The sequence below is a fragment of the Musca vetustissima genome, unplaced genomic scaffold (assembly GCF_032173495.1).
Source record: "Musca vetustissima isolate MV318-11 ecotype Yass unplaced genomic scaffold, APGP_CSIRO_Mvet_v1 utg20399, whole genome shotgun sequence".
Taxonomy (NCBI): domain Eukaryota; kingdom Metazoa; phylum Arthropoda; class Insecta; order Diptera; family Muscidae; genus Musca; species Musca vetustissima.
The window spans coordinates 342,957-365,305 of NW_026881917.1; the positions used below are offsets into that span (position 1 = coordinate 342,957).

The window sequence follows — 22,349 nt, forward strand, 5'->3', positions numbered from 1 at the left end:
TATAATTTAACACAACGAATGTTTTTATGTATTTTTTACCTAATTGGGAGCTATTTCTATGGAAATATTGATTAAAAATTGTGAAACCAGTGAAATGTTTATGTATACGTATACAAATAGCCTTTAAGATCTTTTAATTTTTCATTATACACTTTCCGAATGAAACTTTTAGAATATTTTGTATCAAATTCTACTTAATGTTTCCTATAAATATACAAACATGCCACCCTATTATCAATTTATGATCAATATTTTTAATTTTTTTGAGTAGTTCCGAATCCTAAATTGTTAATATTTCCAATTAATTTAATTTTTATTCAACAATAACATGTATACAAACTAAATAAAATAAATAAATTGCAGCTGACAAATAATTTTAACTCTAGTCTGAACAGCTAGCATTTGGTTCCTCGATTAAAAAGTTGTGTCGATTTAGAGTCACAGTCTAAACGCGGCTTTAAATCATTTAATTGCCTCGATTTCCTTAAAATCCGATATAAAATCGATATAATTTTAAATACAACCCTGTGTTAATGTAGCTAAAGTGTCAAATTTCTTGTATGTATTAGAACGATATCTATATTTCAATGTGTATTTTGATATCAAATTTTCGTCAATTGTTATGGTTGGTGTCTGTGATAAACATTTAAGAACAAAATTTTAGATTTTTAAATTTGTAACGACATACTTGCAAAGACATAAAACAAAGACATAAAAGTATAAAGATAGGACATTTCATAGTCACGAATAAAATATAGATGTCGGTGGGGTATAACATTATGTTATGTCACGATATGGTGACATAACATAATGTTAATTTTTGAGTGAAATAATTTTTAAATTCTCTGAAATGCACTGGAAATTTGACAAACAGGAACTTTTGAGAAGACAAATATGACAAATATTCTCACTCAGTTGAGCATTTTTTTCCAAAAAAAAAATATATTTATGAAGCAAATTTTCTAAATATTTACAATTTTAAAAAAGTACAATCGGAAAAAAGGGTGAATAAAAATGAGAACTGAATGAGCTGCAGTAATGATAAGACTAAACCGCTGTTTGATATTCCTTTGGGCATTTCTAGGTGCATATCGTCCAATGAATAATCTCTCATCAAATATATACATGCTGCTACCATTGCTGATAAAATGAAAAAATATACCTTTGGAGTGGTTATTATAATGCTGGATAATGACAATGACCAATATGCTAGATTAAAAGTGATGTCTAAAATCAAATTTAGTTGTGTTTATTTTCTTATCCAGACGGATGTTAGGTACTAATATTAAGATATGAAATATATATTACCCATTTCTTTATAAAAATATTGACCGATATATACTCCACTCTCCATGTTCGTTGTTTGGAACAAATCGAATATTTCCTTCGAGAGTAGATATTGGGTCTGTTTCAGTTTTTCGACTTTTATACCCTCCAATGTATATTAACATTGTCATTTCGTTTGCAATTCCTCGAAATAACCTGGCTATAATTTGGCGTTTTGGGTTCCTAATGTATAGCGAACTTCCATAAAAACGATTAATATAGATCCAAGTTCAGGGTATTTTTGACATGTTTTTAATCGGAATTTGCTGTAATTTCATTTTCTCCTGAAAGATAATGGTGGAGGATATATAAAGTTCGCCCCGGTCGAACTTAACCACTTTTTAAAACTTTTTATACCCTCCATCATAGTATGGAGGGTATATTAATTGAGATAGATCGCCAAAATTTTGCATACCTGCAGGCAGGTCAATTTCGAAGATGGGCTATATCGGTCCAGATATAGGCATTGCTCCCATATAATTTTAGGTTCTTGAGTGTGTTTTTCAACTGAATTCGCTGTAATTTGGTTCACTGGGTTCTTATTAGATACCAAATTTCCCCAATTATAAATATAGGTGCACTTTTTTGGTAGCTCTTATAAAACGGTACCCCCAATTTTCAGTACTTTGGGGTTTTGAGCGTATTTTTCGACTGAGTTGGCTGTAATTTAGTGCTTTGAGTTCTTATTGGGTAGCAAATCTCTCAAAAAAAAAATGTTATGAATATAGGTAATTTTTTTTGGGTAGCCCCCATATAAGCGTACCCTCCAATTTTCGGTATTTTAATTCTTGAACGCGTTTTTTAACCGAATTCGCTGTAATTTGGTATTTTGTTGTCGTATATGGTAACAAATCTCCCTACCATTATTAATATTGGCCCCCTTTTAGGGGTAGTCCCCACGTAACCCCCTTTTTATATTAAAATAGTTATCCGGTGGGGACATTCGTTACTCGAAATTATCTGTTTTTACCCTAAAAAATATGAACTTCTAAGACTATTTTGTAATCAATCCGTCTTCTAAGGACATCGTGATAAAAAAAACTCCAACCTGACGATGATGAAATACAACGGCCAGCATTTAGGCATCTCCCCCATATAATGATACCTCCTGAAGGAAAGTATTGAGATAATTAGGCATATCCCCTCATATAATCATAACTCCCAATATTCGCTAATTCCTAGCTTTGTAATCAATATTGGTCTCCCTTTAGACAAAGCCTCATATAAGTTTGCACTCTAAATTGCAGTTTTTTGAGGATTTTATTCACATGTTCCACTCGCTTTTTTCACTTGCTTCTTTATTATATTGAAAAGTTTTACAAGTATATACCTACGGGACGGGCGGATTTTTACCATTGCGCGCGATTTGGAGGTATCGCCGTTTCTAGGATCTAATCGTCCGTTTGAGCAGTATTTGATAAACCATTTTTGAAAAAACGCCGTTAAAGTAAAAATAATTGCGCAACTCAATTTTAAATGCTGATTTACTTAAATGTTTGAACCTTTTAATTTGAAATGCCACTAAATATGTTAGTTTTAATCAAAAACTAATTAAAAACAAATTTCCCCAAAAAAGCTTTTCATTTTTGAAAAAATGGCAAGCATGTTGCATATGAGAGAGCTTTAAAAATCTGGGGGGTTACTCTGTATTGCGTTGCGAAAGCAAGTGCGATGCGAAAGCTAAATGCGTTAAGAGTACAATTTGGTACGTAACATCACGCAAACGCATTCGCAAACTAAATCAAAAATAGGGCAACACTGTCGCCACAAAGTAAACAGTAACGAAGAATGACAAAAGGAAACGTCAAAAAATTTTAAATGAAAACATTTTTTTGTGTGGTACGAGTGTTTTTTTAAACAAAAATGATGAACGAATTAAAAACAAAAACAGAAATTTATGAGATCGATCAAATATACTCTCCCTAAGTGACCACGGGTATTAAAATAGAAGTACGAATTATGTGACAAACATTTTCAAATATTTAATTTTTATAGATTTATACAAAATGTTCGTCTCAATAAAGATTCGTTTATGTATTTATTAAACGCTCGTCTTTCCAAATAGATCCACAACAATTCCAATCCCAATAAAAGAGGCCGCTGCTTTGAAATTGCTTGGACAAGGTGGTTATCAACACCAACCTGTAAATATGCACACATAGTTTCACATTTATATATATAAAAAATATAATACATTACTTTTTCCAACCACCGACATCTTTTACAGGAGGTCAATTTGAATTGAGGTCATCAGACAGTTTTGTCCACAAATTGTTGGCGCGTTGTTTCGCATTTGAACTCTGCAACTGTCCCTTTGCCAAATCACTGTGTTGCCCCATCAAATCTACTTAAGTTAGGAACTGACGTTGCTGAGTCTGCAACTGTGACTTTTTTGCCTTTTACTTAAAATAATTTACAATTTATATAAAAATAAAAAAATTAATTGAGCTTACTTATATGTTTCGCTTCCTTTGCGTTTGCTATTTTGTTAACGCAAGATATTTGCGCTTAACGAACGAGTTTGACATGCGTTTTCGTATTATAGAGTGCGGTGATGCCACATTTGCGTAAACTAGATGCGAAACATTTTATTGGAAAATGCATTTTGCGGCATAGTCTTTACTATTTCAGGTCTTTGTCAAATATTTATTAAAAATTAAAAAGGCCTATATTTTTCTTGTCATAAAAAATGTTGTTTATATATTTCGGTCAGAAAAAATAACATTTAACAATTATCAAAATGTTATATTATTGTGTCATATATGTATGTATTTACACGAGCAATTTCACTAAGAAAACGACAAACAAAAATCAAACAAACAAAAAAAGAAAACTAATAATCTCTTGCAATTCAATTCAAAATCCTTCCTGTTTTTGGTTTGACCAATTTTGGCTTTTGTAATAACCAAATTACAATTGTTGTTGTTTTTTTAATTGTTATGTCCAATTAAATAAATAATACTTTGTATAATTTTACGACCATTTTCATGATGCAATAAATTCAAACATGGATCACGAATTTTCTCTTCCAACAATTTCAGTAGTTCCAAACGTAAACATTGTATCATTTCGGCAGTCTCATGATTGTGAGCTTTGATTATTATCCAACCATCTTCGAGTAGGAAGAGGAAATCACCGTCATGAAGTTCAACTTTTAAATCAGAACCGGCAAAGAGAACCAGAGGCACCAACGGCAACATACTACATTCTCGAATGAAAATTCTTGAGGTTTTGACTTTTTCCTGATACACCAAGAAGGGAGATTGAAATGTGCCCGTGTCTGAATTTACCGATGATGGATGTATGGCCACATAACCATCTTCACGTGTTTTAAAGCGTAAATCTTTGGCTGTGGCCAATTTTGGCATTGCTCCACCGGCTGTTTGTATGTAGCTACGTTCGGGTGTGAGGATTTTTACAATGTTTGGATAGAGGGAGGCACACAACAAAGAGATAAGTAGACGATTATTGTCACCATTTATGTTTAGTTCATTGCCTGTAGAGAAAAGCAGAATTTAATGTCTCTTCGAAAGATAATTTAAAATTTGTTTTTTTACCCGTTAATTCCAAAATTGTGTCCTGAGCATTTTTACGTTTCCTGGGTACATTAATGGGTACAAAACCTATCGATACAAGTAATTCCAAAAATTGATATTTGACTTCGGAAATTGTTTGCAAAGTTTTCAGAGATAGAAAATGTTCCTCGGCATAGTTGCGGCTGGCGAAAAAGTTGCGCTTGGATACCTCTAACCATTTCTAAAAAGAGAAATACAAATTAAAGGAGTTGTTTTTTTAATTATCAAACAGATTTTACCTTGTAGGCCAGCAAACATGTCAAATGATCACTATTGCATAAAGCAAATTCACGTTTGCGTCGCTCCGCTTCAGCCCGTTTATTGAAGGGACTAACAAATGGTGATTTGTGTGACAAGCAGGCAGCAATGGTCAGCACACTATCCAAACACTGGAAGATGGTACCGAACAACATTAGTTTACCTATCCGTACATCGACCGGCAATGCTGAAAGATGATGACCCAATGGTGTTAATTGTTGTTCCTCATCCAGGGCACCAACATCCTGCAGACGTGTCACAGCCCCAATAATATTCTCTTCGGTGGGTGGTTCTAAGGTTTCACCTAAAACTTCCACAACATTTAGACCCTGGAAATTGGGTAGGGTTTTTATACGCAACACCAATTGCTCCAGCGGAACACGATGTATTTCGGGTATGGGTTGAGCCAAGAAATTATATTTGAAACGATGTTGGGTGTACAAGTGTATACAAACACCAGGCATGACACGACCAGCACGACCCTTACGTTGATTGGCATTCGCCCGAGAAACATATACCAATTCCAATGATTCCATGTTACGATTCGAATCGAAACGTTTCTCCTTCATGAGACCATAGTCGATGACGAAAACACAATCATCTATGGTGACAGAGGTTTCAGCAATATTTGTACTCAACACAATTTTTCGTTTTCCCTTGGGTGCGGGTCGGAAGACAGCAGCTTGTTCTTCACTCGATAGGGTTGAGTGTAAAGGCACTAAAATGTATTTGCCCGATCTGCAAAAATTTAAATGTTTAAATTTTTATTTTGAATGTGTTAAAACTGCCTCCTACCTTGGTCCAAACATATTACTATCACAGAGGGCATCATGCACAGCCTGAATTTCTTGTAGACCCGGCAAAAATATCAATATTGTACCCTCCCGGGGCCATTCATGTTCACCCTCCACAATATACTTTAGCACAGACTCAATTAATTCCGGATTGACTTTCATTGGCTCCATAAGATAAATCGATTTACATGTCTTCTTGGAATAATCCGCATAACGTGAATACATTGCCGACAAATTCAATTTCTCATCCTTGAGCTTGGTTGGTGGTGCCACATTTTCCGCCTTAATATCGGCATATTCCAATTCTCGCATCAACTCCTCCTCTTCCTTTTTGCTAACCTTACGACTATACTGAGAATCACATTCCATTACATAATCACAACGTTCCAGTATATCTTCAAGGAACAATTGTTCCACGGGGAAAGTTCTACCAGGGATATCTAGAATGGGTACACCATTGAAATAGTCCGAAAATAGTTTAGCATTCAGGGTGGCTGACATCAGGATGACCTTTAGATCGGGTCGTAGAGGTAATATACGTTTAACAATCATCAGCAAAAAGTCAGACTCTTCACTACGTTCATGGACTTCATCGACAATAATGTGAGTAACTGACTCCAGCAAAGGTTCAGATGCCAAACGCCTCAACAAAATACCGGTGGTGCAAAATGTCAAACGTGTAGCTGAGGATATTTTATTTTCCAAACGAATTTGATAACCCACAGTTTGTCCTATTCTTTCGGCTCGTTCGTCGGCCACACGTTCCGCCACACCAATCGCCGAAAGCCTTCTCGGCTGGGTACACACCACTTCAACATGAGGCATTTTTTGTGAATTATCCAACTGGGAAGCCTTAAAAAACCAATTGTCCAATATGAATTGTGGAACCTGTGTCGATTTACCACATCCCGTTTCTCCGGAAATAACCAAAATCTGTGAAGTCTCCAGTAAATTTAAAATATCCATCATTTTACTAAAGGCTGGCAGATTTTGTCGTGTTTTCATCATTTTTTGATACTTCTCATCGCGTCGCCGCTCCATAAAACGTTTCAACAAAAGCCGATCTTCTTTTTCCATTGCCTCAGGATCTTTACGAAAACCATCACCGTGTGAGGTTAAGCCTTTCTCATAGTGAGTGGGCAGATTTTCAAATTTCTTTACGATATTTTCTTTTTCCAATGGATCTTCCACATAGAACAGTGATTTATCAGCCCTCGGGAAGGCCTCTTGATCCAGATCAATATTTTCCGAAAAACTTTCCATTTGCAGTAGCTCCGAAATACTGTAGACACATGGTATGCCATCACGACATGACTCTTGAGCTTCGCGATAAAGTTTTCTCGCCAATTTCAGCCTTATTTCGTTGGGTATGTCATGACAGGTGGTCTTCACGTATATGTAAGGAGCCTCGTAGGGATATTTGGTGTGTGGAGGAAAACGTATTTCCAAATAGAACCATTTTTCATCTGACTCATCGGTTTTCTCTTTGCTCGCACTTTTTTCGGGTATCACCGGTTCGGGGCGGATATGGGCAAAACGACATTTCGGACCAAATCTACAGGTGCCCTTTTCATCAAAGTTGCGACACCTCTGGGGTTCTCTCGGTTTCTTTACATGTTTTTGATTTGTGTTCTGTTTGGCAGCAGCTGCATCTCGTGCCTTGCGCACCTCAGAGGGACTGTGCTGCAGCAGATGTTCAATTTTGAATTTTAAATTCCACACTGCATTCTTTTCCTTCTCTTCGAATATTTTATCATAAATTGATTCTAAAGCCTCTTTTTCATCAAATCGCATATCAAGTAATTCCTTTTCGGTAAATTCCACCGTTAACTCCTCTTGATCATCGGGAATTCTCATATATTTACGGAACAATAGATTCAAGGTTTCGTCGATGTTTCCATTACAGTGGTCATATGCCTCAAGGCAATGGCTGGAGGCAAAACCGTAATTCTCCAATTTTAATAAAGCGTAGCGGCGTAACCTCTGCTCTGGACTTTCGGGATTTTTTTCGCCATCTTTACCACCCAGTGTGCCGTTGTTTGAGGAGAAATTTGTAACTGACTGGACGACAAGGGTGCCACGATCTTCCCAATATGATTTTTTCATTCTACCACCACGATCTTTGTACTTTGAGGGATCATCTAAACGGAAATCGTCGCCATGTATCGATCTCAATGTTTCCATGCACATTTTTTGCGATTCATCGCTCAGGCGTAGGACTTGCATTTCCGTTTTAAGTGTTACCTTAGAGGCAGGCACTTCGGCAGGTCGGTTCCTACACGAAAAAGATAAAATATTAGAAAGTGTTTTTTTTTTGTAATTATTGTAATTTCCTTACGTTGAACGAACATCCTGTTGAATTGGACGCAAAAAGCAGTCGTCTATTAAACGCTGAGAACCCTCATCCATGGTGTTTCAACAAAGGTTAATCGGAACTTATTTTAAAATAATTTTAATTGGATGGCTTTAGGAACAGTTCTCTTTCTACCAAATGAACGTACAATAGAAGCATTCGTTGACTCTGCAAAAAAAAAAATTATAGTTTTACTAAATCTTATGAAATTGCAAAAAAGCTCTTTGTTATAGCAGCAGCTGCATGTATGGCCACATCACCATACATTTCACTTACCCTCCTTGTCTTTGTATCGATTTGATTTGGCTTCCTCTTCTGGTAATGGTGTGAAATTAATAAAAAAATTCACAGATTTTTAGATTTTTCTAAATTATTTAATCCAAATCAATACGATTCATCACCATCTCAGCTTGCGACATCCACATGCTACGAATGAAGGGAGCTACGAAAGAATGGTTGATAAAGAGCGACCTCAAAACAAAATCACCAACAGACTACTGTGTTTACGAATGAATGGGAGGCATAACGGCCGCTTTTGTTGTTTAGAAAGAGACATGAAAGATGTTAAAAATCAGCAGATTCATTCACCAGAGGATGTTAACATAGTGTATGTAAAAAGCCATCTGTTGAATATAAACAGCTGATTTTATTATTCACAGCCCATCTGTGCTTAGCATTTGTCACAATAGCATGTAAAACGAGTAATAACGGTTTTCAATTTTAAATTTAAGGTTAAACATAGATATTTTTTGCGCACTTTTAAACCAAGGTCTATTAATAAGTTCATCCAGGGAGACTAGCTGGATATCAGCTGCCTCTCAAGATTGCTGTTAAAAACCATTATTGTGAATTGACTTTCATTATGAAAACGTAAACAAAGTATACATTTTTGACGTTAGACAGCTGAATTTTTCATGACAATTAACGGGATTTTAACCGGTTCAGAAGAAATATAAACGTGTATATTTCAGAATATAGCAAAGATATATATTAGGAATTGTAGAATATGCAGGGAAAGTCATTTTCACAAATCCCTATGCATATTTTTCCCTACATCAAATAAAAACAAGTGTTCAGCGTAAAAAATCTAAATTTGTTTAATATTGTTTAATATTCTGAAGCATGAAATAATTACAGAAGGTAGTCTCATTTGAGAAATTAATAATGGCAACCCTTTTTAAATTGGAACTCAGGGTCGTACCTAAATTTAAAAGTTAAATACACCTAAGTCTGTTTTTACATGGTCTTTTTGTACACGGTTTTGATATAACACCGTTTGAAAATTGAATATTTTTAATTTTTTTAGGCGATTTTATTCCATTTAGCACGATTTAAAATTTTATGTACTTAAATTTTTTTGTCAAATTTAATTTTTGCGAAGTATGTTCATATCACAAAAAAAGTATTTATGAAAGAAGAAAGTCTAGCTAGAAAGAAGAAAGTCTAGAAACACTAGCTTAAAGATTTAAGTGAATTCCCCTTTAGCGCGTACAAACAATTTTTTCTGGTCAAAGCAAAAGTGAATAGCACTAATTTAGGGGAATTCCCTTTATGTATAAGATCAATGTCTTTTTTTACACGGCTTCTTCTCGAACCAATCTACCGTGTAAAAACAGATTTAGGTGTACATGTGTTTCAATGAATGTTACACAAATACAAATTGCGTATCAAAATAAAAAGATGAAAATTTTCAACATTGACTATGCGTATGTTGGATTTTTTGTTTTTTGAAAATAGAATTTCAGTCATTGAAAAAATTGTGTTTCTATGAAAGTAAACATTTTTTGATCAATTAAAAAAACCTTTTCATCTATTTTCGCCGTTTTCAATTGGCACAGATGCAAATAAAGTCTTTGCGTATTTGGGTAATACGGACGTCTATAAAATCCTATAAGGGCGTGAAGGTGAGTATTTTTGTACGGAGCGCAATAAATTAGGTACGACCTTTACATACAACCATGGTATAATAAAAGAAGGTAACAGCAAATGTTGTTGTACAAAAAACGATACAACAACCACATGGAAATTTGTTGTTGTAAGTTCTACTAGTGTCAACACATTTGACAGAAAAATGTAAACAAACAAATTATTTTTATTTTGAAAATGAAATATTTTCGAATCCTTAAAATAAAAATTGAAAAACATGAATGAAAATCTATCAAATTTATATTTCTATCGCTTCCACATCTTTCCTATAATTGAGCCATTGCCACTTATATGTGCAACACATATAAAAATGCAGGGAATTGCGAGTTATTCCATGAAGAAAGATTTGCTCCCCCAAACTTTCCCAGCAGGCAGATTGAGTAAATTGAATACGGGACCACATTTAATTCCTGTTTTGTGATTTTTCCTGTTGGGTGATTTTTAAAAGCATAATTTGTCAAATTCATATTGACACTAGTATTACATTGGAATCAAATCAGCTGGGATTTGCTGTTACCTTTTATAATTGTACCATGACATACAACAAAAAATTCATTTATTTATTGCGTCATTTATTTCCTAAAATAAGTCTGCTTTTCCACAGGCAAATTTTTATTTGGCAAATACTGAGTTTGTAGGCGAGAGGGGTGCGAGGAAGAAAAACAAAAATTTGCCTGTTCAGAATTTGCCGTATACGCAAATTCTGCTTTGCTCTGTTCGTTGAAAACAATTTTGTTGACATTTCCTTTTGAACCTATTCGCTTTACTGACACACAGCCGGCTTTTTTTTACAAACCCGTTGCTTTAATTTGTGCAAGTGAAATTTAATTTTTAATTTTTGCAATTTATATAATAATATATATAAAAAATAAATAAAATATTAAAAAAAAATTTTTAAAATGCAAACACTTTTGACTTTTATTTTCTTTCTTTTGTATTTTGATTCGCAAATTTGGCAAAGAAAAATTTGCTAATGGAAAAGCAAGCGAAAATTTCAAAAGAGAAAACAAAAAATTTGCCAAATAAAAATCTGCCTGTGGAAAAGCAGACTAATTATTAATGCCATGTTCTGACGGGCATTCGAACAACGTAGTTCGCTCTCAGAGTTACGTACATGAATTATCCCGTTCATACAACACTATTCTTAATTCATGTCATTAGAGTTTTTTTTATTTCAAACCTTTTGTTTCTGGTTTTACACCAAAATGTTAACATATTTGCGTGAATCACATATGGATCTAAATAGAAAAAATAATTCTCTTTCTCCTGACTATGGTATGAACCTATATCTATTTACTTTTAATTCATGTTTTCAATTTTTTCTGAAAATATTGTTGCTATAAATAAATTTTTATATTTTCTCAATTCAAATGTCACATAAAAAAATTGGAGAAATTTTGTTTGGGTTTCCCCACATTTGTTTCTCGTTTTGTACGCTAATTAGAACAAAAGGGAAAGAAATGCATATTGCATTATGTAGATTACAAAATTTTCATCCTACTGCATATATAAAAACTACACAATTTGTTACTTTTCATTCATCATTTTCAATTTTACTGAAAAAGTTTGTAAATTTCATAAAAAATTTCAAACTGTCAAAATTAAATTATTTTCGATAAATACTCTCAATTGTTAGGGATGGGACAAAATTCTTGGTTATTCAGAAAGTGATTCGAATTGAACAATGTACAAAAGTCGGTGTTCGCTCAGAAAATTTTATATGGGGAACTAAGTAATTACTTCATAATTAGTTGTCGAACAACGAATGAGAGAGCGAACAACGTTCGTCTGTACATGGCATAATAATATATTATGAATATTCCAAAAAAAAAAAAACGAAATCTTATAAAAGTTTTTTTTTTCCAATTTTCCAACAATATAGTTTGCCAATAAAGGTAGATACATGGCACAATTATAAAAGGTAATAGTAAATCTCAGCTGATTTGATTCCAACGTAATACTAGTGTCAACATGCATTAAAAAATTATGTTTTTAAAAATCACCCAACAGGAAAATTGGGAACGCATACAATTTTAAATTGTTCCTTATTAAATGTGCTCCCGTATTCAATTTTCTCAATCTGCCTACTGGAAAAGTTTGAGGAAGCAAATCTTTCTTCTTGGAATAACTTGCAATTCCCTGCATTTTCATATGTGTTACACATATAAGTGGCAATGGCTCAATTTTAGGAAAGATGTGGAAGCGATAGAAATATAAATTTGATAGATTTACATTCATGTTTTTCAAATTTAATTTTGAGGATTAGAAAATATTTTATATTCAAAATAAATATAATTTATTGGTTTACATTTTTCTGTCAAATGACGTTGACACTAGTATAACTTACAAGAACAAATTGATTGTTGTAACGTCAATTAAATTGTCAATTAAATTCTCATGAAGTAGGTCAAATAAATCCTCATAAAGTAGGTTAACCCAGTAAAAAGTGCGAATGTAAATGCCGTTTAACACGATTTTAAGATGATTTGTTTACGCATACATACACATTTTACTGGTTTCATAATTTTTGTGACGATTTTTCAATCAATATTTTACAATTTCGATAGGAATTGCTTCCCTTTGGGTAAAAAAGGCATAAACATTTTTCTTGTTTAATATATAGTAAAATTCGCTATAAATTCAAAAAATATCAATCTTTCATTAGCTGTCAAATTTTTGTTAGGCAACTATTTTGAAAAAAAAAAACAATTTTTTGTACCATACATTAAGGATAAGTTAATTTTTGGACAAAAGTAGGGTTGTATTTGAAATTATCTCGATCTTGCATAAAATTTTTAACAGTTCTAGTATTCGGTGGATTTAATTTGCATGGCATATCGAGTTAAATTGAGCTCGATTTAGCGATTAAATCGAGATAATGCCTTTACCTGATTTATGATTACCTATTGACACCTTTAGAATATAACCTTTAAAGTATGTTTAGACTACTAAATCCACTCGATTTCAAATGTCAATTCCATTGTGTATACGTCACCTTAATCATGTTCACAAATCCAGTGGATTCTATTCGACGCATACGCTATGGAATTGTTTGAGATCGAGTGGATTTCGTAAATATAAACGCGCTTTTAGAACTCATTTATTACTACTAAATCCACCAGATACCTATTCACAAATACAGTGGATTACATTTGACGTATACGCTATGGAATCGAGTGAATTTCGTAAATCTAAACGTATATTAAACGGCATTTACATTAGAATTGTTCACCGGTTTACCCTACTTTATGAGGATTTATTTGACATAAACCCACTGGGCCAACGAAATCCTGTACAATGTAAACGTGCTATAAGATTTTAAATCGACACGATCATGGCACAATGAATAGGTAGTCCATTTAGCGCAGCTGATGTCTCGATTAACTGTCAAAGTGGGTAATTTCTACTTAAATTCGTCGTGCAGTGTTGCCAACCATTTGAAATATTATATGGAAAAATTTTACAGATAATCGAGACAAAAACAAAGGTTGTTGTTGTGATACATCACCTTATTATTGCATCATGGACACGATTAACGAAATTTTTCTTTTCATTTTCAAATTGCAAACAAATATTTTTGGCGCAAATTAATAATTTTGTATGTATACTAACAAATACACCGTTATTGTTTAATAACGATCTAAATGCCAATCATCTGATATTTGTTAGTATACATACAAAATTATTAATTTGCGCCAAAAATATATTGTTTGCAATTTGAAAATTAAAAGAAAAATTACAACAATGGAAATGTTGTTGCAATGCTGTGATGGTTTGAAAAGTAAAAAAAAATCACATAAAAACAAAAGAATTCTATAAATAAGAGTTGTATTTTTTCGTAGAAAAACGGCGTTGCATTTCAATAGTATCATCATTTAGTTCACGATTAAAAAAAAACCCTGTTGCACGATGATTTAAAATTGTTTGTTAAGAGCGATTTAAAACGTCAATTTCATAGTGTATATGTCAAGTTAATCTTGTTCATGGAAATCGAGCGAATTTCGTAACTCTAAATCATCGTACATTTAGCCTGATTAAGAAAATAAACCCTGATTCAGTCTTAAATCAAGATAAAATGTTATATGTAAACCCACTTTTACCAAATTTTTGTAAAAAACGCAAATTAATTTTTTTTTAATTTCTTTAAATAATTTTATTTAGCTTTATTAAAAATTTGTTCATGTCTGCTCGTTTTTTTTGTTTGATTTCATTACAATAAATACTAAAAAGCTTCTACTTACAATAATTTATATAGTTTTTGTGCATACTATTTCTTAAATAACTAATGACTTAAATAACTACTACAAAGAACAAAAATTGTCTTTTTTCTAAACAAATATTTGGCAATATTTTGGAAATATTAAATATTAAAAATACAACAATGGTATAATGGTATATTTAGTGACTTTTGTGTAGTCTAGATATTGAATACGTTTACAATTGCAACTCTGCGTGATTTACTGCAAGCTTTAAATTCAAAATATAAACGATGCTGTAAATAATGTAAACTTTAAGGGAGAAGGAATGTTGTTGAAACACATAGCTTATTGATTTCGAATCGAATAACTACATAATTTCTAAATTTTCGAAGTAAAATGAAATAAAAAGAAAAAATAGACATATTTTATATAATATGAACATTTCGACTTATTTATCGGTTTTCTGAGAGCTAAAACCATCTGGCATACTAGATTTACGTTGAGCTTGTGATATTTGCACAATACGTGACAATGGGGAATGTGTACTGGTATTGGATGGACGAGCTGGCAGCAATCGAGCTGTGCTACTGGCCGCTGATGACAATGGATTTGTTGTAGTTGTGCCATCGGGAGAAGTTGTGGTTATTGTTGGCTGGGCTAATGGCGATGGCCTTAGTGATAAGCGTCTTTGGAGAACTGTTTGTGAGCCAGGACCCAAGGGATTTAGACTGCCACTTGATGTTGATGGACCCGATGGTATTTGCGATACCACCGTGTTGATATTAACACCGGGTGGAGGCGCCATACCCGGTGGTATTTGCAATGCTGTTGGTCTGACACTAAAACGACGTTTGAATTTCGTTTGTGTCGCGGGAGTGCTCGTCACCGACGATTGGTTATCGCGTTCGCTGTAACTTGGTGGTGGGTCTTTTATCTGAACAGTCGATAACTTTCGCCTGGTTAATATGTTACTGGAATTACTTGGCGTAATAGATGTTTGATTGAGCTGATGTGATGTCTGCGGTAGGGTACCAACAATTGTTGATCTACGAGCATACAGACGATTAGCAGCTGCTGCATTCATAGCCTTGGAATCGGTGCCAAACAATGACAATATCGGTGGTAATGGTGAGTCATCCAGACCGCCAGAACCACCCTTGCGTTTCTTATCCGAACGGAACAAATTGGAGCTGCCCGATTTATTGGCAAGAGCGGATGCTTCAACTTGCTCGTCCAAAACGGCCTGGGTGTGAACAACTTCTAGTGCCCGAATCAAATCAGCCAATGTAGTATTTTCCAAAATGTCCACATCTTCTTGGGAGGCCGTGGAAAATAGACTTGATCGTCGATTGGCGTTGGGCGCCATAGGGAATAGACTGCCACGCCTGGCTGGCGGATTAATGCCAGCGGTGGAGAGAACACTTCCCCTTCTTTCGGGATTGAAGACACTGGCTCGCCTTTGTGAAATTGCCGCTGCTGCACTGGTCGGTGGAAACATGCTTGCTCGGCGATTGGATAATGCAGCGTTTTGGGCAAAGGCCGATACCTTACGTTTGCGATCTCCCAGAGGATTTCTTTGGTATGATGTATTAGTGGTTACGGTGTTGCTGTTATTCATTTCAGTAAGTTGGCTCAATTCTGGTCTTGGATTTTCCCTAATATTATTCAAACCCAAAACTGAGAGACGTGTGTTAAGACTGCCATTTGATGTTTGCAAGGGTTTTCCATTATGGAAATAGGTAGGACTGGCATTGGCGGTTACTGTACTATAATAATCCAGAGGTGGAACATCGTGGGGAATGCCCTCCGGAACACTTGCAACAGAGAATTTACGTTTGTCACCCTTCTCACCATCCACGTTCCAATCAGCTTGTGATGGCCGTTTCTTAAATGGAAATAGCCTGCGAAAACCATCAGGAATGGAGAATTTCTTAGTTCTTCCGCCGGCCGTCTGAGGTTTCTTATTCAATTCTTCTTCATCTACATTAACCACATGATCGAGTGTGGGTAGACCCAAACTGCTGCGATAAATATTCTCACGATCGCGATCCATTTGGCGACAACGACTGTTAATAGCCTCTTGAATTTGATCGTTATCACCACTCCACGTCCATTCCTGGTGAGCAGGCATTGTGGAACGTCTGCCACCCTTCCATTTGGGATCCAAATTGAAATCGGAACAGGCTCTACCTCTGGGCTTGGGTATTTCATTGGTGCCGGGGAATGACCATTCACTGGCCAATATTTGTGAATCGGAGAAACCATGATAACCACCATACATACTGGCCGCTCCCACAGTGGTATCTTCATCTTGTGGTGGTGCCTGCACAGTAGCCAAGGCCGTAACCACTTTCGCCAACAGACCGGTAGTTTGACGGAAAGCTTCAGCCGTTTCGAATGATTTCTGGCGATCGATTCTATTCAATTCCGTATCCGAGGAAGCATGTACTGTAAATGGAGTGCCTTCCACACGAGCCTCCACAGCATCATAACATTCAGAGAAGGCACGTTTACGACTGGGTATTGGAATGGGATCAACTCTGTACATTGTTAGTTCAGGGCAAGATAAGGAACGATGTAGAGAGTAATCATACTCAGCAGGTTCTGTATAGACGGGCTGAGGAATAAAAAAAAGAGAGAAGAGATTATTTTGAGATTGCTAGTTTAGGACGGGGGAAAGATTGTGAGTTAAGATTGCATATTCTTCGATAGTCTGTGGAGAACCTACTTAAAACGTCATTTACATTAGACCTTTTTTTAGGGTTAACCTCCTCTATGAGAATTTATTTGATATATATGTAATAGAATTGACAATTTAGGTCTACTGGATTTAATAAATCCGCTAAAATGTAAACGTCTTCTAACCTGTGCTATTAAAACACTTGTGATGTAGATATAGCTGCATTAAATCATATGTACTTCAGAACTTTATAGCATATTTACATTGTATTGGATTTCGTTAATCCAGTGGGTTTAAATTGTCATTGTTTAAATGTCAAATAAATCCTCATATAGTACGTTAACCCAGTAAAAATGTCTAAAGTACTTGATAATATTTGACAATTTAAATCCACTAGGTTCTTAAAACCAATGCAATGTAAATGTGCTTTAATTCACTCTAAATCATTTTATTTTCAAATTCCTAAAACTAACCCCTAAGTTTATACCGTTTTTATAATCCGTTTACATTTATACATTTATATATTGGAATCTATGTTGAGTTTTTTTGACATATACATTGTGACATATATCTGGTCAAACGTGTAACTTTTCAGTCAGCTGGTCCTTAAATTAAAACTTTATTTCTGGACGTATTTATATCAAATAAATATTTATTACAATAGTTTACCAGCTGATTCGAAAAGTAAAGCTCTATCAAGGCCTATTAATAAGGTCATCCAGGGAGATCAGCTGGATATCAGCTGCCTCTCAAGTTTGCTGTCAAAATTCATTATTGTGAATTGACTTCCACTTTAAAAATGTAAAGAAAGACAATTTTTTGATACTAGACTTGGGAAACAGCTGACAAAATTTTTTCAAGGACTAAAACGTCATTTACATTAGAAATTTTTGCATGGTTAATCTCCTCTATGAGGATTTATTTGACATATATGTAATGAAATTGACAGTTTAGATCTACTGGAGTAAATAAATCCAGTTTAGATCTACTGGAGTAAATAAATCCACTGTAAATCTAATATAATATTTAGTCAGCTGATCTTTGAATTTAAACTGTGTTGCTCTTCAGAATCTGATACTTTTTTAAAACATGTTTAGACCTAATGTGTTAAAGAGCGTGTTTTTCAGCTTTAATAACATACTTACTTCACAGAATGCTCCTTCAATGAGATTGCTATTAATAAAACTAAGAGCAATTGAAGAAAACATGTTAATCATTTACGATATTATTACTTTTCGCCCGAAATAAAGAGAAATAATACTCAAAATCATAAATACATGATCCCAAAAAAAGAATAAAAACAGAATTAACCAAAACGTGTCCCAAAATATAAAACCAAGTGCATTTATAATTAACAAGTGCAACAAAATAAGTTAAACCCACGAGTGCAATCATTCAAATTACAAAAATTATAATACGAATATTCAAATTGAAATACAGTATAGATATTATTAATAACCCAATACGTGGTTTAATAATTACCTTAAATTTCAATATATACAATTCATTGAGTATCCTTCTCAAATAGCCCACATCTTTGGTAACACCACTCCAAATACGATGTTGAGTGGCTTTAATATTCGATGATAGTTGTTGTTCCAAACGTGCTAGTTTCTTACTTTGTAAGCCTCTGAAAAGAAAATTAAGAAAAAATTGTATATGTATTTTTTTTTGGAAATTGCCATAAGAAATTTGTTGTCGTTGTTGCAATAAAATACAATTTTGTAGGCCAAAAATATTGAGATTTTAATTAATATTATTGTTATTAGATTAGTTCCAATGTGCATTCATATTAGGTGTTCTTTGGTAAGGTATAGATTAATAATATTTAGCCCCAAAACATTTATTTTGCTTTAAATGTGACGTATAATTGTGCTTTGTTTAAACTAGGTTTAATACAAATCTCCAATGACAACACTGTGATTTTTTATTAATATTTGTCAAGATCTATTAAAAAGGTCACCCAACCAGCGAAAGTCAGCTGTTTTTTTCATGTCAAATGTCAAAAATTTGAACTTTGTTTACGTTTTCATATGGGAGGCCAATTCACACAAATGAATTTTGACAGCAAACTTGAGAAGCAGCTGATATAAATACAAATACATAGAAAAATATCTTGTTATAAATCAGGGTAACAAATACTAGTTGTTTAAGAGCACATTTAGACTACTGAATCCACTCGACCTCAAATGTCAATTTCATACCGTATACGTCGCCTTGGATGGAGTGGATTTCGTAATTCTAAAGGCGCCTTAAATTAGTAATAAAATGATATACATTTGACAGTCAGCTATTATTTGTTAACGTATACATTCTTATTTCACTAGTTTCATAATTTTTGAGGCAAAATTTCAATCAATATTTTTTATAATTCTAAAAGGAATTATTCCTAACTACATAGAAATTTATCTTTTTATAAATCAGGGTAACAAATCCTAGCTATTTAGACCAGTATTAAAATGATATACAATTGACAGTCAGCTGTTATTTAAAAATTATAAATTTTTAGCTGCTGTCATATTTTTGTTAGGCATTTATTTTCTATATTTAACGTATTTTAAGCGTAAAGCGTTGTAATTTTAGTGCTTTTAGGAGAAGTGATGTATTTTATGGGCAAAAGCAGGGTTGTATTTGAAATTATCTCGATTTAGGATATCAAATAAAGATATTGAGTGAATTTGATGTTGTATTATAAATCGTGATAAATCCAGTTCGATTTAGCAATTAAATCGACTAAACAAGCCTTTATTAATTTTAGATGCTAAATAGTAACAGATATGAGGATACATAATATGACATTTAAATATAATAAACATATGATTGATATTAGACCATTTAGAGTGTTTACACATAGTTACATTTAAAATATACAATTAAGATGTCGATTTAAGACCAGAACAGAAGGAAAGCTATTGCACTTAAATTTAAAGTGCGTTTAGATTTATTTAGAAATCCACTCGATCTCAAATGTCAATTCCATTTCGCATACGTCAAATATAATCTGCGAGAGAGATGTATATTTTCGTACCAAAACCGAGTTACATCTCAATAGTATCATATTTTAAAATATATTCTGCCACAAAATGATTTAAAATTGTATGGTAAATCATGGTAAATTTAGTCAGATAAAAAAATAAACCCTGATTCGCATTTTAATCATGATCAAATTTTATATGTAAACCCGGTTTAAAGTGATGTATACGCTATGTAAAAGCGGATTTATATATAACATTTGATCATGATTAAAGGACGAATCACCGTTTGTTTTCTTAATCAAACTACATTTATCATGGTTTAACATACAATTTTAAATCATTTTGTGGCAGAGTTTACTTAAAATCATAATCGAAATCATGATACTAATGAGATGCAAAACAGTTTTTATACGAAAAAATACAACCCTCTCACAATGTACCAAAATTTGCAACTGTTTACATGTTATTTGTTTTTATATTTCTAATTATTTATAGAATTTTTGTTTTTAGGTGATTTTTTACTTTTCAAACGATCACAGCATTGCAAAAACATTTCTATTGTTGTAACTTTTTTCATTTTTAAATTGCAACTAATATTTTTTACACAAATAAGTTATTTTCTATGTATACTAAAAAACATCAGCTGATCAACATTTAGATCATGATTAATGATATGTGTAAACAATTAGGTGGTATTTCTGGATTTCGTTAATCGAGTCGATCTAAAATCGTATATGTAAATTTACTTTAATTGACGTTTGAGATCGAGTGGATGTAGTAGTATAAAGGCGCTTTAAATATTCGAAACATGCTTATAGTGCATAGCCCCCATTTACATCGAACGTGTTTTATGATAAATCATAATTTAATTGTCATTTATGTTGTCATTTCCTTTGCATATATGCCAAATAAATGAAAATTTTTGTAAAACATGTTGCGTGTAAATGCATCTTTAAATAAAGGTTTCTATTTTATTTGTTTTAGTGACAAAGCATAATTCTGTAATATTTTGATTTTTATTGGTAGTATTTTCATAATAATAATTTAAATGTTAGAATGTTTTCTTTAAAGCATACATTGTCGAAAAAAAATTTGTCTTTGATGTCAAATTTCATTTAATTACTACATTCGTGTAATAATAATCTCAAATTTTATTAACAAACAATCCCAAATTATGCTTTCAAAACATCCCACATATAATGTAATAACAATAATTTCTTCTTAACAACTCACCTTGTTATAAAAGTCATAATCATTAATAAATAGCCCAATGAAAATATGAACCAGACAATAACGAATATTTCATAAACCACAAACCAACCGCCAAATTCTCGAGGCTAAAATAAAGAAATCACTCTCGTAATTAAAACTGTAGCTGAAATATAAATAAAAACATCTCATCTTACCTGTTGTGGCTGGAATGTTGGTACATAATCACCAAAACCAATTGTTGTGGTCGTGACATAGGAATAATAAAAGGCCAACGAAAATGGCCAATCTTCAAAATAGGAAAATACCCAAGACGGTATTAAGAGGAATAATGTTATACCCGGCACTAATGCTATTAACACGGTGGTAATCAAACCCAATTGCGGTGGTACATAGTGTACATCACGGGACATTTTGTATTTTTTATAACGTCGATATATTGCTTGGAACTGCAAGAGAAAACATAAATTTAGTTTCATTTTATTATCGTTTTTAATTTTAACAAATCATTACCGTCTTTCCAAAATATTCGCCCAATCCAGCAAATAATATACCATTGATTGGTATACCAATCACCGAATACACAATCATTATCATTCGGCCCAATGTTGTGGTCGGTGATATATTACCATAACCGACCGTTGAGCACACAGTAAACGCGAAAAAGAACGAGTGATAAAATGTCCAGGTATAGGGTACTTCATACTCATCATTTCGATAATCTGTTACGGGCTTACCGCAATAATCGCTAATACGTTCCAATACTTCATTTTGGGTGGTGACATTTTTATCGTCCAGGTTTTCTAGGATATATTCTGAAAAAAATGTAACATAATAAGGTGATTAGTGGTGTTAAATTTAGATGTTTATAGCACATTTATTTTAGTTAAATAAGTAAGTAATAAATAAGGTAAATCGACATTTACATTAGAACTTTTTGTCGTGTTAACCTGCTTTATGAGGATATATTTGGTATATATGTAATGAAATTGACAATTTACATATATACCAGTACAAGGTAAATCCAGTACAATGTAAATGTACTATAACAAAC

At 33.3% G+C, this 22,349-nt stretch overlaps 2 protein-coding genes across 2 annotated transcripts; both read right to left on the minus strand.

Moving 5' to 3' along the window:
* Window positions 1–4,254: 4,254 nt before the first annotated feature.
* Window positions 4,255–8,362, minus strand: LOC133327977 (putative ATP-dependent RNA helicase DHX57). Its single transcript, XM_061536523.1, has 5 exons — window positions 8,292–8,362; window positions 5,955–8,228; window positions 5,141–5,897; window positions 4,884–5,082; window positions 4,255–4,822 (listed from the first exon to the last, which is right to left on the minus strand). The coding sequence occupies exons 1-5, from the start codon at window positions 8,360–8,362 to the stop codon at window positions 4,257–4,259; spliced, it is 3,867 nt and encodes a 1,288-aa protein (XP_061392507.1). The 3' UTR covers window positions 4,255–4,256.
* A 6,517-nt stretch (window positions 8,363–14,879) lies between these two features.
* Window positions 14,880–22,110, minus strand: LOC133327994 (open rectifier potassium channel protein 1; the record flags this gene model as incomplete). Its single annotated transcript, XM_061536543.1, has 5 exons — window positions 14,880–17,048; window positions 18,594–18,741; window positions 21,320–21,423; window positions 21,493–21,744; window positions 21,809–22,110. Coding segments are annotated over 5 exons (2,975 nt in total), but the record flags the coding sequence as incomplete, so codon positions are not given.
* Window positions 22,111–22,349: the final 239 nt, after the last annotated feature.

Bases quoted from the DNA above. Each gene is read 5' to 3' on its own strand.
- LOC133327977 (XM_061536523.1), bottom strand. From the start codon at position 8,362: ATGGATGAGGGTTCTCAGCGTTTAATAGACGACTGCTTTTTGCGTCCA. The intron at 5,898-5,954 runs GTAGGAGGCAGT...AAATTTTTGCAG, and splicing joins AGTAATATGTTTGGACCAAG to ATCGGGCAAATACATTTTAG. The intron at 4,823-4,883 runs GTAAAAAAACAA...TTTTCTCTACAG, and splicing joins CACAATTTTGGAATTAACGG to GCAATGAACTAAACATAAAT.